Genomic DNA, 17,428 nt, shown 5'->3' with positions numbered 1-17,428 from the left:
AAAAGAAGGAATGCCTAGACTCATTGTGGATGAGGACAGGGGCTGGGACCGGACAGTGACTCTACCTGTGCCCTAGGCTGGGAGGGCAGGATGCCAGGCAGAGCCTGGTTCTGCTACAGACCGTGCCCTCTACTTACAGGAGCACCGGGGGCTGCTGTCAATCCGCTATCCCATGGAACATGGCATCGTCAAGGACTGGAACGACATGGAACGCATCTGGCAATATGTCTATTCTAAGGACCAGCTGCAAACTTTCTCAGAGGAGGTGAGGGGTCTGTGTGCAAGACACTCCTGTGCAGGATGTCAAGTTAGGTAGAAGTCCACCCCACTGTGCAGGATGTCAAGTTAGGTAGAAGTCCACCCCAGAGAGGATAAGAACGACCGTGATGGCATCAAAGCGTTTGAGGAAGATAGGTACAGCACTGAGCTGTACACCTCCAGATACTTTCCACCTTTATCTCCAGCTCAGTCCTACTAATGTATTAGAACTGAGTCAGTGTGGCAATATGCTCATAGTGCTGGCACCTTGAAGGCAGAGGCAGCAGGGTGAGGAGTGTTTGAGACCCACGTAGGGCTATATAACAAGACTCTTCTCTCACAAAACAAAAGTAGAGGCTGGAGACATGGCTCTGTGGTCAAGAATACTTACCATGCTCACAGAGGACCCTGGCTTGGTTCCCAGCACCCACATGGCATCTCACAGCCATCTGTAGCTCCAGTTCAGGAGATCTGATGTCTTCGTCAGGCCTCTGAGGGCACCCACACATGTGCACATACATGACACACTCATAAATAAATATAAAAAATGAGAACAAAACCAGAAGACCTAGGTAGAATTATCTCCCTCCTACAAACAAGAAAATAGAAGAGCAGACTGGGCGGGTGATAACACACTGTAATACCAGGAGGCTGAGGCCTGGTGATACACACTGAATACCCGGATGCTAGGGGCTCAAGGTTGTCCTTGCTGTGCAGCCTTTTTAAAGCCAGTAGGCCTACTGGTCAAGAAAATAGAAAACAAACAAAAAGTTTAGGGCAGCAAGATGCTAAGTAGAAGGAGAGAAGCAATTCTACAGGGTGACCATTGACCTTCATGTGCATGTGTGTACACACTAGATAATGTAGAAAGATAAAAAAGAAAAGGAAATCAGAAAATCTAAGTGGTATTTCCAAAATCATTTAATGAATAAAGGAGTAGAGATAGGATTCAAACCCACATCTGTCAGAGCCCATACCCATTAACTTCCAAGGGAGCGACTCTCAGAGCGAAAAGGAGAGTGTGTCAGTTTCCATGTGTGCTGGGGAGACAGCTCAGCAGTTAAGAACAAGTTCTGCTCTTCCAGAGAATTTGAGCTCTGTTCCCAGGGCCCATGCAGGATGGTTCATAATCCCATGTAACTCCAGCTCCAAGGGGATCTAGTCTCCACCAGTACCTGCATTTACATGTATAGATACACATACATAAATATAATTTAAAATAATTAGATGTAAATAGCCCAGGCATGGTGGTACACTCCTTTAATCCCAGCACTTGGGAAGCAGAGGCTAGCCTGGTCTACATAGCATGTTCTAAGCCAGTCAGGGGGTACATACATCATCTTAAAAAAATAACAAAAATAAGTAAATAAAGGAGCTGGAATTGTAGCTCTATGAGGAGTGCTTGTCTAGCATGGGAAACAATTTTCAGTACCACAACAAAACCTGTTTTTAAAAAAATCAATATTAAATTTAAATTTTCTATTTTGAAATATATTTATAGTGTAATGACTCAGAGTTTAACAAAATCTTCTTGACAAGTAGGTGAGCACAGCAGACACAGGACCTACATATATATATACATATATACATATATACATATATACATATATACATATAGAGGGTAAGGAAGTGCACTCAGAGGGTGAGGACACAGTGGGACTTTAGGATGTGACACTGGAGAGTAAAGACACCGACTCAGGCATACTTGTGACAAAGGCCCCTGGACTACAGGCTCTCAGGCAGGGTCACCAGGGGGAAAGCTGACCTCACTGCCTGCCTCCTGGGCCTCTTTCCCCAGCATCCTGTGCTCCTGACTGAGGCACCTTTAAACCCTCGGAAAAACCGGGAGCGAGCTGCAGAAGTTTTCTTCGAGACCTTCAATGTGCCAGCTCTCTTCATCTCCATGCAAGCGGTGCTCAGCCTGTGAGTAGCAGCCTGGCTAGTGTGGCCTCGCAGTAACCCAAGCTTCCGCATATGTCCACTCTCCCCAGTGAGGACGAACGAAGGTGGTGAGAAGAAGAAACTCTTTACTGAAAGTAGACATCAAAGCTCCCCATAAACCAAAGGCAGTGTGGCAGGGACCCGGTGCTCACAAGTTTAGGGAAGCTCCCCATAAACCAAAGGCAGTGTGGCAGGGACCCGGTGCTCCCAGGTTTAGAGTCCAGGTCTGTGGTCACCTTAATGTATCCCAGCATAGACTCTGCTGACTGGGTACTAGCCGTTCTGCTGGGCTGCTGGCACACCTGCGATCCAGATAGCACCACACCTGCCATGCCGCTCTCCCTGCCTCCTCTCACCCTGCCTCGTGCCTGTCTCCATCAGCAGCTGAGCTGGTACCCTAGGACCTACGCAGACTATGTATTTGACCTTGTTAAATCATGAGCCAGTATTTGCAGCCTGGGAGATTTCCTGGGCTAGGGATGAGCACTTGCCTAGCATGTACAGAGCCCTAGGGTTCAGTCCCCAGCACCTTCCCAAAACAAAAATAGAGGATTTGATATCCAAAACTAAATTTCTGACCTCTGAACAACTGGAAATATCTGTCTGATACTACTGGGCCAGCATTCCTGTAGGACTAAATCAGGCCTCAGCTGGCCATGGTAGCCATGGCACACACGTATGCAAGCTCACTTTACCTGTTGACCTCTGAACGCTGAGCCCGAGTAAGGGTTTGCCCCCATTCCTGAGTCTCATGTCTGTCATTTGGATATTAAAAATAAAACAAATAAACAAACAAAAACTATGGGCCGATTGTCAGAGGCAGCATGGGAAAGACATAGCTCTCCGGGAAAGCAAAAAGCAGTCCCTTTCTTCCTCCAGTGGCTGCTTTTCTGTCTTCTCTAGGGAGTTGAAACTACCCTTTAGTTTAGGTCCCCAGGACAGCAGAGGCCAGATTGTACTCTCAGACCAGAAGGCCTGTTCTTTAGGATGCTGGAGAAGCTTAACTCCTCACTCAGTATTTCAGTCTCCCTAGTATCCTACCCACCCAGACAGCCCAGGAGAAAGGGGCACCAAGGCTCAGAGCCCCACTGACTCGGAGCTTTACCTCATGGATTTCTTTCCAAAGGACATAGAGCTCAGTGATTGATTGTCCCTTTGCCTCAGTTATGCCACAGGCAGAACCACAGGCGTGGTGTTGGATTCTGGGGACGGTGTCACTCATGCAGTCCCGATTTATGAAGGCTTCGCCATGCCCCACTCCATCATGCGCATCGACATTGCTGGCAGAGACGTCTCGCGCTTCCTCCGCCTCTACCTACGGAAGGAGGGCTATGATTTCCACTCCTCCTCCGAGTTTGAGATTGTCAAGGCCATAAAGGAAGTGAGTGATGTGCTGTGGGCCGAGGGGTGGGATGGGGAATGGTGACCCTAAGAGGAAAGAGGGATGATGCTCCTACCATGGTCCTGGTCAACCTCTGGACCTGTGTATATCTCTCTTTTTCACCTTCATGAATGCTGCCATATTGTGGAAGAGGAGCGGTTTCCAGTCCTTAAGCCCGGCAGGCCACTGTACCTGAGTTTAGGTTCATGTCATTGGAGAGCTTGAAATGCCTTGTTCTTCATAAGTACATTGAATGCTCCTACCATGCATGGTTGTAGGGAAACCTCTGAACTGGTCGGTCCTGGGAAGCCAGAGCCGTAGCAGAAGTAGGAGGATGAAGATGCTTGAGCTGGCTAAACTTAGGTAGTCACAGGCCTGGGAGCTGCTGAGCCAAGTTCCTGGGTTTGCCTCCCAGGAAAGTAAAGCAAGAACTCACGTTTTAAGTGTCCCCAGGGCAGTGTGACAGACCTCTGCCGCTGCTTGTGGGCAGGCACTTTTAGGCAGTCGCTACAGACAGGCACGTCACTCCTGTGGGACTTTGCCTGAGAGTATACTAGGTTTCCTGCAAATATGACTCATATTTAATTCTGCAGAGAGCTTGCTACCTGTCTATAAACCCCCAGAAGGATGAGACACTGGAGACGGAGAAGGCTCAGTACTACCTGCCTGATGGCAGCACCATTGAGGTAGTGACCACATTTTTTTCCTTTCCCCTCACACCCACCACTAAGCTTTGGACTCAGCAGAAGGTCCTGTGAGAGCCTGAACAGCAGACCTGAGCACACAAGCAGTCTTATGCTTCTCTATATAAAGGGGAGCAGTCCTCAGGGACCCTGGGGTTGGGGCAGCGCCTGCTGTCTTTAGCCATCCCTGTGTACAGATTAGCAAACGCTCTGCTCCTGGAATTCCCATTGATAAGACATTTTCAGGAGTGTTAATGCCAGACAGAGATCTCTTAACTAGAAAAGCCAGAGCTAGGCTAGCGAGATGGCTCAGTGGGTAAGAGCACTGACTGCTCTTCCAAAGGTCCTGAGTTCGGATCCCAGCAACCACAAGGTGGCTCAGAACCACCCATAATGAGATCGGATGCCCTCTTCTGGTGCATCTGAAGACAGCTACAGTGAATTACTGGAGTGAGTGGGCCAGCAGAGGTCCTGAGTCCAATTCCCAGCAGCCACACACATGAAGGCTCAAGGCCATCTGTACAACTACAGTGTACTCATACACATAAAATAAATAAAATAAATCTTTAAAAAAAAAAAAAAGAAAAGAAAAGCCAGAGCTGCTAGTGAGGTAGGCACTCCCTGCCACCATGTCCCCAGAACTGCTGCTTCCATTTGTGCTCAGGAGCCCTGTGTTTGCTCCTCACAGAAGATATGTCGCCAGCCTGGCCTGAGCCAGAAAGACCTCTCTGTCCCCAGTCCCAGGGGCCCTCAGGCCAGCCCAGCCTCTCAAGCCGGCTCTTTACCCTACAGATCGGCCCTTCCAGGTTCCGGGCCCCTGAGCTGCTGTTCAGGCCAGACCTGATTGGCGAGGAGAGTGAAGGTATCCATGAGGTGCTGGTGTTTGCTATCCAGAAGTCAGACATGGATTTACGGCGTACACTTTTTTCCAACATTGTCCTCTCAGGAGGTTCTACCCTGTTCAAAGGTTGGTCTTTGCTCTTGGGACCCTTGTTAGGGAAGCATCTTCATCCTACAGGGACCGGATGCCCAAAGCATCCTTCTCATCCTACAGGGATCAGATGCCCAAAGCATCCTTCTCATCCTACAGGGATCGGATGCCCAAAGCATCCTTCTCATCCTACAGGGATCAGATGCCCAAAGCATCCTTCTCATACTACAGGGATGCCCAAAGCATCCTTCTCATACTACAGGGATGCCCAAAGAATTAATTTGGTGGGGGGGTCTCTTTCTGCCTTTTTTTTTAGGTTTTGGAGACAGGCTACTGAGTGAAGTGAAGAAACTAGCTCCAAAAGACGTGAAGATCAGGGTAGGGGCAGACTGGAGGCTGGGCGGGTACAGTGGGGTGAAGGTAGTAACGGTAGGGGCAGACCAGAGGCTGGGCGGGTACAACAGGGCTCCAGGGACTCGGGGGACATGGTGGTTCCGTTCCCCTTCAGGCAACAGCACTAGCGCTCCATGGTCCTAGCTAAGGTCTTTCAGGAGAACTGAATCGATAGTTTGACCTTACTGTTGCCATGCCCTCTCCCATCCCCCAAGGTAGAGCACCTGTAATGCTCAGTAATGAACTTCATGTGGAGAGGACGGGCCTGATTCCTGCCATAGGTGTTTCTCTCCACGTAGGGTCAGGCTGACCACAGCTCCTCCAAAGACCCTATTGCTTGGTCTGCATCCGCTACACTTATCGAGAAGGGGGGCAGGGATGGGGGCGGCGAGAAGATGGATCAGTGGATTCAGCACTTGCTGTGCAAGCGCAGGACCAGAGTTCAGATCCCCAGAATTCACATCAAAGCCAGGCGGGGATGCCAGCCTCTTATAATGGCAGCTTATGGGAGATAAAGACAAGTTCCCAAGGGCAAGCTGGCTCGATAGACAAGCCAGAACTGGCAAGCTCCAGGTTCAGGAAGAGACTCTGCATCAGTAAATAAAGTAGAGTGTGCTCAAGGAAGACACCAGATGTCAGCACTGGGCCTCCATGCAGACCCGTGTGTGCACACCCACATGTACATATGCTGCACACACCTGGGAACACACACACAGAAAAGGGATGACTAGGGTCTGGGTGTCTTAGATTCCTCTTCCCATCCCCCTCTGCAGATATCTGCACCCCAGGAGAGACTGTATTCCACCTGGATTGGGTGAGTAGCCCATGGAGTAAGAGCAGAGTGGGCAGTGGGGTTCTGACCATTCCACCATCCTACCTGTCCCTCTAAAAAGGGCCTCCCAGGGGACTGACCAGCTGCACAATTTCACTCACTCACTTATACTGCTTCTTTGGGTTTTCTCTGCTCCAGAGGTTCTATCCTTGCTTCCCTGGACACCTTTAAGAAGATGTGGGTCTCTAAGAAGGAATATGAAGAAGATGGTGCCCGATCCATCCACAGGAAAACCTTCTAACGTTGCAACATCACCACCTCTCTCTGAAGCTAACTCCACTTTAAAACTCGCTTTCTTGAGTTGGAGTGTTGGAGAGGAACTGCCTGTGTGTGTGAGTGAGTGTGTGGGTATGTATGACTGTGTGCGACTGTCGAGTGCCGAGAGGCCCAGAAATCCTGGGCCCAGAGAGGACATTGAATTACCCACGATGGTGATGGTCTGAGGCCTGGGGTTGACTACTAACTGGCCCCTAACAGGAAGAGCTCTGGCAGAGGCCCACTCCGTTCTCAGGCAGGCCTTTGTCTGGCTTTGTGGGACTATGGTTACTACCATAGAGAGACCTTGCTGCTGCCAATCTAGGCTGGGCTGGTCCCACCCCACCCCTCCCCACCCGAGTGCCCCGAGGCCGGAGGCAGCTGCTGTCTCCCCCGCTCATCATTCTGTGCTGTCTACGCCTCTGGATCAAACTGAGAACTGGGGCTGGGGTTAAGTTCTGCCTGGTTTTGTTTCAATTTGGGTTTGGGAGACTGAAAAAGCACTCTAGCAGTGGTTAGAGCCTGGGTTCAGGAGAGAGCAGGGTACACCCATGTCTACCTGGGAACCAGGTAGGAATTAGGACCACACTGGCCATTTGAGAACAGGAGATAGCTTCAGGGTTCATTTACAAGCCCCAGCCACACCCAGGGGTCCTGGGACAGGGTAAGGACTGTGGGCCCCAGGTCCTGCTGTTTCTCATACATCCTGGTTTTGATGCTGTCACCACGGTTCTATTTATTGTCGTGTTTGTTCACTAAGGGACTACAGAGAGGGCTCGCTGTCTCCTGGCCACCGGTCACCTTGCTTACACTAATGTTTACAGCACCTAGGCTTTCCACAGTATCAGGGGCTCTGTCCTTCCCTGCTGATGGTGAACTGACAGAAGTCATGGGCCTCAGGACCCTGTGAGATTGAAGGCTGCACATGAAGGCACCCCAGCCTGCCTCTTTCTTTCTCCTAGCCCCACTTGCTCACTGCCCTAGAACCAACAGGCTGGTTGTGGTTGGCTTTTCTAAGACAGGAAGTAGCATCTTTGGCAGAGGCCCCTTGCGAGGGAGGTGTGTTGGAGATCTAGACCCTTCAAAACAAAGCAAGCTGCAGTTAACCATGTTGCCTTTTGCCACTCTAATTGACCAGGGGACTAAGTGGCAGGGAGGCCCCTTCTTGGTTGGTCAGATTGGAGAGAAGGAACTGGACCCAAGTGCCAAGATCTGGTGGGTGCCAGCCTTGCTCTCCTAGGTAGTCCAAGGGCCTTTGTGCCTGGTACAAAGTTAAGGTGAGCCTGTCTTCACCGGCACCCTCACCTGTGACACCTCAGTTCCAGATTCCAGACAGTATTCTTTCTCCACCATCCTATGACCAAAGGCCCCTGCCAGATGTAAAGCGAAGCTGGTGTGTGTGGAATCATTGTGGCAACCCATGGACTGCAGTGTGCTTAACCAGCTCACCTCTTAGCCCAAGCCTGTCCCTTGCACAGCCTCGCAAAGCCACGTTGCCTGGTGGGGCCCAGTGTACTTAAATAAAGTCGTTCCGATAGATACATCAGTCTGACCTCTTTCTGTGACCAGAGCCTGGTAGGAAGAAAGGGGAGCTCCTTTAAAGTGGTGATGTGCAGACCACACCCTAAGCTGTAGGGTGGATGGAAAGAGTACCGAGTGTCTAACTCCTATGTATACTCAAATCTGTGGGTGAAGCCTGATTTCATCTCTGAAAACAGAGGGGGTTGTTGTGTAACAGTCCTGGCTGGCCTGGAACTCTTCTGTAGACCAGACTGGCCTTGAACTCATAAAGATCTGCCTCCTGAGTGCTGGAATTAAAGATGTGCACCACCACACCTGGCCTAAAGCAGCGGTTCTTAAAACTCATTTGTGTAAGACACTTGAACCAGGCCTATAATCCTAGCTACTCAGGAGACCAAGCAGGAGACTCAAAGTTTTAAGGACTGTGTGGGTTACAGAATGAGTTCTGAGCCAGTCTCCACAACAATGAAATCCTGTCTCCAAGTAAGGAGAGCCAGGGTGTACAGTCCAGCAGCAGAGCACTTGCCCAGCATGCATGTAGCCCTGCTTTCTACCCTCAGTCCCCCTCACACACCCGCAAACCATTTGGGGATGTAGTACAATGAAGAGCTTGATTCATTGAGATGACTGCAGATTGAGGGCAAGGACCGACAAGTCTGTCCATCTGTTGACCTTTGACCTCCACTCCACATACATAAACAAATGTAGTAACAGATTCCTCTTTAAGTTAAGGGGCCTGGGTGTAGTGGCAATTGCCTTTTGTCCCAGCACTCAGAATGCAGAAGCAGATGGATCTCTTGAGTTTAAGACCAGTCTGGTCTACAGAGTGAGTTTCAGGATAGTCAGGGGCTACACTAAGAACCTTGTCTCAAAAAAAAAAAAAAAAAAAAAAAAAAAAAAACAAAAGTAAATTCTTATATCTAAAAGGAAATTGCCAGATACCTAACAAATGTTTATACTCCCCCGATAACTATAAAATATGGGTGTTTATGACTCATTTCATAAAGACTTATAGAACCACAAAAATAACTTTGAGAGAGCTATTGCTCATTGGCTGGGCCATGTGCCCGAGAAAGGCTGGTCCCCTGTGCAGACCCTCAGAACCCACACAGAGGCTTCCACTGTCCCAGGGCTACAGCACTATTCAGACCCATTCAACCAGAATCTTGGCAAAGGCTCAGGCATTGGTGTTTTCAAAGCTCCTCATGATTTCTGGGCTGAGAACATGGCAGGGGTTCCCTGACGACTGTTTTGCAGTGGTGTGTGGGAAGTGTGCTGAGGGGACTGGTTCAAGGCCTGATCACCCAGCAGTCTGCTGGATTCATTTGTTGGTGGCCATCAGTAGTTTTTCTGCTTGGTCCGTTGGTTGTTTTTTAGGCTAACTTTGAACTTGAGGCATTCCTCTCTCAGCCTTCCAAATGTTGGGATTATGGGCACAAACCACCAGGTTCCGCTTGCAGTTTTATCCTAGTATCTCTAGGAAAATTATTCTTGGGGAACTTTTTCTATTTCCCAGCCCCCAACAACCCTGCCTTCCACACACGGCACAGACCCAAAGAATCAGAATGACTGGCTTTACTTGATTTGAAATGAGATGAGCCTCTCTAGAGTTTAGAGGCCTGCTGGGCTTTGGGGGCCTACAGCAGAGGGTATCCCTCTTCAAGCACAGCTGAAGCAGAGAGCCCTCTGAGAGAAACTACGAGAAGGAGAGGCAAGTGGCACTTTCAGTCAGCTTCACCTGAGTGGGCAAAAGGGGTGGTCACAGCATCAGAAGCTCCTGAGCCCACCGAGTGGCCAGCCCCAGCTACTGGTCCCAGGCAGCTCCTGGGCACTGCACTCAGCCCTACCCTTTTGGGTCCCTCTGTCTTCCTAACCCTACAAGAGTCGAAGGTCCCTGAGCACACAGGGCCCAGCCCTTGCACAAGCCGAGTCACATGACTAAAGAAGGGCGGTCCTTGGTGATGCTCCAGGTTCCAAGCCAGGAGCTCCCTGACACCATCCATTCTTTGGGGCTGAGCCCAGAGGAGGTGAGGAAGCAGGATGCTGGCTGGGAAGAGAGGCTATTGCTGGGACTAGGGCACTGATCTCAGCACAGTGGCCCTCTCACACCATCTTAATGTTCAGTGTATGGATCTGGGCCAGGTTCTGACGCTGGGCCTTGACCATGCGTAGGCGTCTCCCATGCAGCGTGAACTGGGACCAGGTGAAGAGCTGCAGCAGTGCACAGGTGATGGGGACAAAGACCAGCAGGTAGAAGCAGCCCAGGCGGAGTGTGGGAGCATGCGCTGGGGCCGGGGCTGGCGGCTCCGGCCATGGTTGAACGCTCCCCACAGAAGTCATTGGGGGCTGCTGAAAAAGGTCATGACCTAGGGTGAGAGCACACAGAAGGAGCAGTCAGCCCAAGTCTACCCTCCACAGCCCACAGAATGGCAAAAGAAACATAACAAGTGTCCTAAACCACAACTAAAAGCTTAAGACAGGCCAGGTATGGTGGTGCACACCTTTAATCCCAGCACTCAGAAAGCAGAGGCAGGTGGATCTGTGAGTGTGAGGCCAGCCTGGTCTACAGAGTGAGTCCCAGGACAGCCTAGTCTATACAGAGAAACCCTGTCTCAAAAAAAACAAACAAACAAATAAAAAAACCTCATTTTTTTAAACTGTCACCGTTGGCTGGCTTCAATCTTATAGTCCCCTGCCTCTCAGTCTTAACAAGTAGCTGGGATTATAACTATATGCCACAATTCCTAATCACAAATCTATATTTTATTTAAAAAAATTTTTTTGAAATAGGGTCTCTCTAGTAATTGCTGCTGCTGCTGCTGCTGCTGCTGCTGCTGCTGCTGCTTCTCCTCCTCCTCCTCCTCCTCCTCCTCCTCCTCCTCCTCAGGGTATATAGTCCAGACTAGCTCTAAATACCTTATGTACTCAAAGATGTCAAACTTCTGATCCTCCTACCTCCACTTCCTGAGTGCTGGGGCTGCAGGTATCCATCGCCACTAGTCACATGGTTCCAGAGTTCAACTCAAGGCTTCATACGTACTTGGCAAATACTTTTCCTGCTGAGGTACAGCCCCTGCACATTTCTGTTTACCGAGACAGTATCACGCACCTAGGTTGTTCTATCGATATGTAGCTGAAGGTAACCTTCACCTCCTCATCCTCCTGCCTCTATCTGCTAGATGTTGGAATTACAGGTCTCTTCCATCTTGCCAACTTCTACCATATCCATTTTTCTGTCTGTTTGGTTTGCTTTTTTTTCTTCTACTCATTTAATTTGATGTGCATAGGTGTGAGGGTGTCAGATCCCCTAGAACTCGAGTTACCAACAGTTGTGAGCTGCCATGTGGGTTCTGGGAACTGAACCCAGGACCTCTGGAAGAGCAGCCGGAGCTCTTAACCACTGAGCCATCTCTCCAGCCCAGTTTGCTTTTTGAGACAGGATTTCTCTGTGCAGCCCTGGCTGACCTGGGACTTACTCTGCAGACCAGGCTGGCCTTGAACCCCTTTCTCACATCCTTCCCCTCTCACAAGAGATACCACCATATCTCACGCCTCGGTCCTCAGCTGTCTGTCACTCCCTGACACCCATGCTTACGTGTCACCTCAATTCCCAATGCACCCCTCCTGCCCCCTCCCCCCTCCCCAGTCCAGCTTCCACAGCGTCTGCCATTGTGTCCTTAACATCTCTGAGCTACTGACCACAATGATCTGTACACAGTGCCCCGGGTAGCCAGAGCAAACTTCTTCCAATCATCAATCAGACCATGTCTCTCCCCAGCCTCTAATTCTCCAAACAGCTTCCTTAAACACTGAAAACCCAGTCCATATACCACCCTGTCCATCCCTCTCCATGTCTAAAAAGCTTTTTCTAAGACAAGGGTTTCTCTGTGTAGCCCTGGCTATACTGCAATTCACTCTGTTCCAGGCTGGCCTCAGACTCACAGATAGATCTGTCTGCCTCTGCCTTTTGAGTGCTAGGATTAAAGGCGTGCACCACCAACACCTATCTAGAATCTAAGCTCCAAGACAGCTAAGACTTCACCCACCTTACCATGTTACTTCCCTTACACACAGGGCCCAGCCTACACAGGTCTAGGCTGGTTTGTTGAATGAATCAATCCACTAATGAAAAAATGGAGGGGTGGGACAGCAGCCCAAGGCAGCCCAGGTCTAGGCACAGCCCCTCTGTCCCCCTCACTAGACCCAGAGCTCGTCCAAGTAAGCTGTGCTCTCGAGCCTCACCTGTGTAGAAGCAGAGAAGCCAGGTGCCCAGCAGGGGGGCAAAGGTCTGGCCAGGTTTGGTCACCAGGGCAACCATGCCAAAAAGGAGCGCGGAGGCTGCCTGTTTCCGACGGTTCAGAACCAGATCCTCATCAACCAGGTCAGTGACCACCAGGGTCAGCAGCTTACAGGTACCCTCAGTAAAGACACGGTTGCTGCCCAGGGAGAGAGGAGCAAGAGTAAAACGAGTGCACACAGAGGTGTGGGGGCGAGGGTAGGCAGGGTGTACCTGGCAATGAAGAAGCAAAGCAGGCCGGGGTGGTCTGGGCCAGCCAACAGCATGACGAGGCTAAGGCTCAGCTTGAGCAGGAAGAGCCCCCGCACGACTGCATAGACACCCCAGCGCCGGCACAGGGGCAGGAAGTACAAGTTGTTGAGATGAGGAGCAACATAGGAGATGCCTGGGAAGGGAAGAGGGTCCCACTTCTTCAGGAGCAATGCCATAGCCTCAACATGGTTGGCAACTGACATTGTAATAATCGGGACCAATTCGCATTCATTGTGAATTGACAATGTCTTGTACCTTTCATACTTTATTAGCATATTTTAATTTTTATTTTATGTATATGCATGTTTTGGTTGCATATATATATATATATACACACACACATATATTTTTATTTTATTTTATTTTTTACATGTATGCATGTTTTGGTTGCATGAATATCTGCAGATGCCAGAAGAGGGCACTGGATCCCCTAGAACTGGAGTTACAGACAGCTGTGAGTCACCATATGGGTAAATGGAAATCAAACCCGGATCCTCTGGAAGAGCAGCCAGTGCTCCTAACCACTGAGCCATCTCTCCAGTCTGCTTTTCACGCCATAATTTTCACAAGCCTTTCAGAATAGGTATGGTACTCCTTTGGGATCATGGCCGTTGGTTCCATTACCCCTCGTGGAGAGCAAAGTCTATGGATTTTCAAGACCTTGATATCAAATGATATCATATCTGCACAGGGTCTATATGCACACTCCCAGGTACTTTGTTTGTTTGTTTTTCCAGACAGTGTTTCTCTGTGTAGCCCTGGCTGTCCTGGAACTCACTCAGTAGACCAGGCTGGCCTCGAACTCAGAAATCTGACTGCCTCTGCCTCCCAAGTGCTGGGATTAAAGGCATGCGCCACCACTGCCTGGCACTTTTGTTTTGTTTTTTAATTTAGCGTCATGTAGCTCTACATGGCCTTAAACTCTTTGTTTGTTTGTTTGTTTGTTTGAGACAAGGTCTCTCTGTGTAGCCCTGGCTGTTTGAGGGTTTTTTAATTTGATACTGTTTGTTTGTTTGTTTGTTTGTTAGATCCAGGGTGGCATCAAACCCGCCTCAATCCTGCCTTAGTTTCTATAATACTGAGATTACAGGTGTGTGTCATCAAGCCAGGCGTAGGCGATGTCTCCATTATAATATTCAGTACCATGTAAATGCTATGCAAATACATGTTATACTGTATCAATTAGGAGACCAGGACAGGAAAGAAAAAGGCTTCAGGGTCAGTGAGATAGCTCAGCAGGTAACGGGCTTGCCACCAAGCCAAAACCTGAGTCTGATCCCTGGGCTCCACTTGGTAGAAGGAAAGAACCATTTCCTGAAAGGTGTCATCTGGCCCCCAGGAGTACACCTGAGCAGGCATGCATTCACACTCTCTCCACACAAACAGTAGATAAGAGACGTGTGAAGATAAAGCTGGACAGTGGTGGTGCACGCCTTTAATCCCAGCACTTGGGAGGCAGAGGCAGGCAGATTTCTGAGTTTGAGGCCAGCCTGGTCTACAGAGTGAGTTCCAGGACAGCCAGGGCTACACAGAGAAACCCTGTCTCGAAAAAAAAAAAAAAGAAAAAGAAAAAAAGAAAAAAATGTAAAAGTAAAATTGCATGTTTAACGTTTAATGTTTAATGTTTTTCTCCTAATTATTTGGGCCCATGGTCGGCGGATCCATGGATATGAACACATCAATACAGGGCCACTGTGCTCTTACTACTCTGCTGTTACAAACAAGAGTGGAGGAAAAACAGAAAACAAAAAAAGCTAGGCTGTTGTGGGGCACACTTTAATTCCAGGCCTCAGGAGGCAGAGGTAAGCTGATCTCGGTGAGTTTGAGAGCAAATTCCACAACAGTCAAAACTACACAGAAAAACTCTGTCTCAAAGGGAAAAAAAAAAAGGAAAAAGAAAAGAAAAACAAAATAAACAAACAAAAAATGAGTGGCTCAGAAAGATCAAAAATTACAGCCAAGTCCACTCAGAGAACAGCGCAGCGGCCGGGTGGTGCGCTTTGTCGCATTGCCTCTGGGTGTCACCATCACTCCTGACTGAAGTGAGGCCCACTAACCTCCACCAAAGAAGAACAGACCTGGGTGCAGCGCATGCAAGCAAGCCTCTGGCCAGAGGCTCTACTCACCCAATAGAAAGGAGCCAGTGGAGAGGGAGATGTGGTCAGCCAGCAGGTGCTCCAGGAAGAGCGGGAAGAAGTTACTGTTGAAGTGGCAGTGGAACACCTGAAGGATGGGTGGGGGGAGGGGGGAGGAGAGGGGAAGGACACAGTTCACAGGCCAGCAAAGGAGCAGCAGCCCTGGTCCTCAGAGCAGGACTGCACACTGTCCCGTGTCACCAAACATGGAATATGCCCAAACAAACCTAAAAGACAATCCCTTGTGGCCTGTGGAATTTTAGTTTGAAGGCATGGTAAAATTAGCAAATAGAACAATTTTTACATGTTCATGGCATAAAAATAATTCGTTTTTAAGTCTGACTAACTTGTGTACACCTATGTTTTAGATGTGGCTCTTGATGTTTAGAAGAAAAAAAATGTTTCTGGGGCTGGAGAGATGACTCGGTGATTAAGAGCTCTGGCTGCTCTTCCAGAGGACCCAGGATAAATTCCCTGAACCCACGTGGTGACTCACAGTCGTCTTAACTCTAGTTCTAGGGGATCTGACAGCCTCTTTTAGCCTTCCTGGGTACCAGGCATACACTTGTACACAAACAGACACTCAGGCAAAATAGCCAGACACATGAAAGAAGAATTAAAACAAAGAAAGAAAAAAAAAAGACTCTTCAATTCTTCAGTCTTATTTCAGTCTTATTATGGATGAAGACAGGCCTGGTCTTGGTGGCTGAGACCTGCCTAAGCTCACACAGTGACAGGTAGGGGAGAGTGATTCCTAAAAATATACAAGGTTCTGGATTTAACAATTCTAGGCACCATGGGAATGGGGGTGGGAGGGACGCAGAAACTGCTAGAACCTAGGTCTCCTGACTTCCCACATCTCCGGCTCTCGAAGAACCCTTGAAGGAGGGGTGAGGAAGATTTCCCCATACCTGTACCAGATCCATGCCCACGAACCACAGGAAGTTTTGGTGACGTGCCAATTGTCGGAGGTACTGGCCCAAGGTGATGCTGCCTGCTTCCTCACCACCCACCAGTGCCTCCTCTTCACACACGCTGTGGGCAGGAGGGAAAGGAAGACGTGGGTTACGCCAGACCGGGCCAGGACTAGGTGTTAAAATTAGGCTCTGACCGTAGAAAGCCAAGGCTAGTCACTCACCCACCATCCATGTCTAAGCCTGGGCAACCACTGTCCCTTCTGGTCGCCTCAATCCGCCGCTTCAACAATTGCGTGGCCCCCAGAAAGCCTAGCCCAGAGCCAGCAGCTAGTACCACACAGAAGGCACGGAAGGAGGAGAAGTCTCCCTTGTTCCAAAAGGCGTAGGAGGCGAAGACAGACGTGGAGCCGGCTGCGCTGAAGAGGGCGCAGTAAAAGTTGAGGTGGGTGCGGTCGCGGGCTGATAGCGCCAGGTCGGCCAGCAAGGCATGGTGGTGGAGGTCCACGAGCGTCAGGAAGCCATCATAAAGGCACAGGCACAGTAAGAACTGTAAGCCAGCAGGGGCCCAGGGCACCCAGAATGCCAGGAAGGACAGTGCTAGCAGCGGCCCATGCCAGCCCAGAGCCCGGACCCGGGTCAGCACCACGTCTCTGGAGGAGAGCCCTGCTCCTGACCTGCCAGGGAGAGGAAAGTGTTAGGAGGCAACCCATAAGCCAGAGAAGGCCCTAGTTCCCCTGGCTGGGCCCAAAAGACAGATGGAGAAATTCATACTTAGATACACCCCAAGTCTCCAGTCCCTGACCTGAGACTTTGGAAGCACAGCTTACCCCGTCAGAGGTCCTCTCCTCAGCCCCACTGCCCTACCCAAAGGGCTATGGGATACTGATTCTCAGAGCTGGAGGTAGAAAGGGGACCGAACAGGGAAAGGGAAGCGGGTGCCTAAGAAGCAGGGGAAATATGTGGTACGGGGCATGAGTAGCCCCCATGTCACACTAGGGCCAACCCCTTCCCCTGGCTGGGCCACGCCCAGACCACAACTGGCGTCCCTTCCTCCCCTCCCCTCCCCCAAATATGAGCAGCAATCCTTCATTTGGGGGCCCATCAGAACCAGACTAGGGCACTGATGGACCATTCTCTAAGACACACCGGGGCTGGGAGCTGAGGAACTGGCGGTCACTGAGCCAGCCGAAGAGGGGGTCATTGAAGCTGTTCCAGAGGAGAAAGACAGTCTGCAAGAAGAGAGAGATGGGCAGGTGGGGTGTACAGGGCTCCCCAATTCCCGTCCATGTACCTTCCTCAAAGATGGCAGTTGCTTCCTGCTGGCAAGCTTTTGTTCAAATTCCTTTGCCAAAACCCCTCTCCTGGCTGGTATACACATCGACCTCCAGCAACTCAAGGCAGTTGCTAAGTGTATCAGCTGATAGATGCATATGGCTATTTTAGATATGAAGATACAAACAGCGGAGAGTTAAGGCAGTGGCCAGGAGTGCTTCTAGAATCCTCCTGAAGAGCCCTTAAGGGCTGGTGAGATGGCTCAGCAGTTAAGAACACTGACTGACCTTCTGAAGGTCCTGAGTTCAAATCCCAGCAACCACATGGTGGCTCACAACCATCTGTAATGAGATCCGATGC

The 17,428-nt window shown here is 50.0% G+C and overlaps 2 protein-coding genes across 4 annotated transcripts in view; one reads left to right on the top strand and one right to left on the bottom strand.

The window, feature by feature from the left end:
- The window catches only part of Actr1a (actin related protein 1A), a 19,133-nt gene extending 10,918 nt beyond the window's left edge, over nucleotides 1–8,215 (top strand). Inside the window, exons 4-11 of one of the 2 annotated variants that reach the window (XM_031390572.1) lie at nucleotides 140–265; nucleotides 2,057–2,181; nucleotides 3,364–3,580; nucleotides 4,174–4,266; nucleotides 5,056–5,230; nucleotides 5,511–5,572; nucleotides 6,361–6,401; nucleotides 6,558–8,215. In XM_031390572.1, the coding sequence (XP_031246432.1) occupies nucleotides 140–265; nucleotides 2,057–2,181; nucleotides 3,364–3,580; nucleotides 4,174–4,266; nucleotides 5,056–5,230; nucleotides 5,511–5,572; nucleotides 6,361–6,401; nucleotides 6,558–6,660 (942 nt within the window). In that variant the 3' untranslated portion in view covers nucleotides 6,661–8,215. The remainder of the gene's footprint in view (nucleotides 1–139; nucleotides 266–2,056; nucleotides 2,182–3,363; nucleotides 3,581–4,173; nucleotides 4,267–5,055; nucleotides 5,231–5,510; nucleotides 5,573–6,360; nucleotides 6,402–6,557) is intronic. The other variant, XM_031390573.1, reaches the window with a different exon arrangement.
- A 1,540-nt stretch (nucleotides 8,216–9,755) lies between these two features.
- Mfsd13a (major facilitator superfamily domain containing 13A) overlaps nucleotides 9,756–17,428 on the bottom strand; it is an 18,149-nt gene continuing 10,476 nt past the window's right edge. Inside the window, exons 3-9 of one of the 2 annotated variants that reach the window (XM_031390568.1) lie at nucleotides 16,943–17,025; nucleotides 16,018–16,470; nucleotides 15,791–15,914; nucleotides 14,871–14,967; nucleotides 12,706–12,877; nucleotides 12,438–12,631; nucleotides 9,756–10,561 (exon numbers count right to left, since the gene is read on the bottom strand). In XM_031390568.1, the coding sequence (XP_031246428.1) occupies nucleotides 10,299–10,561; nucleotides 12,438–12,631; nucleotides 12,706–12,877; nucleotides 14,871–14,967; nucleotides 15,791–15,914; nucleotides 16,018–16,470; nucleotides 16,943–17,025 (1,386 nt within the window). In that variant the 3' untranslated portion in view covers nucleotides 9,756–10,298. The remainder of the gene's footprint in view (nucleotides 10,562–12,437; nucleotides 12,632–12,705; nucleotides 12,878–14,870; nucleotides 14,968–15,790; nucleotides 15,915–16,017; nucleotides 16,471–16,942; nucleotides 17,026–17,428) is intronic. The other variant, XM_031390569.1, reaches the window with a different exon arrangement.

This window comes from Mastomys coucha, unplaced genomic scaffold (genome assembly GCF_008632895.1).
Source record: "Mastomys coucha isolate ucsf_1 unplaced genomic scaffold, UCSF_Mcou_1 pScaffold21, whole genome shotgun sequence".
In the NCBI taxonomy this organism is placed as follows: domain Eukaryota; kingdom Metazoa; phylum Chordata; class Mammalia; order Rodentia; family Muridae; genus Mastomys; species Mastomys coucha.
Note: the sequence above shows the minus strand (reverse complement) of the source record. Positions and strands in the feature narration are given on the sequence as shown.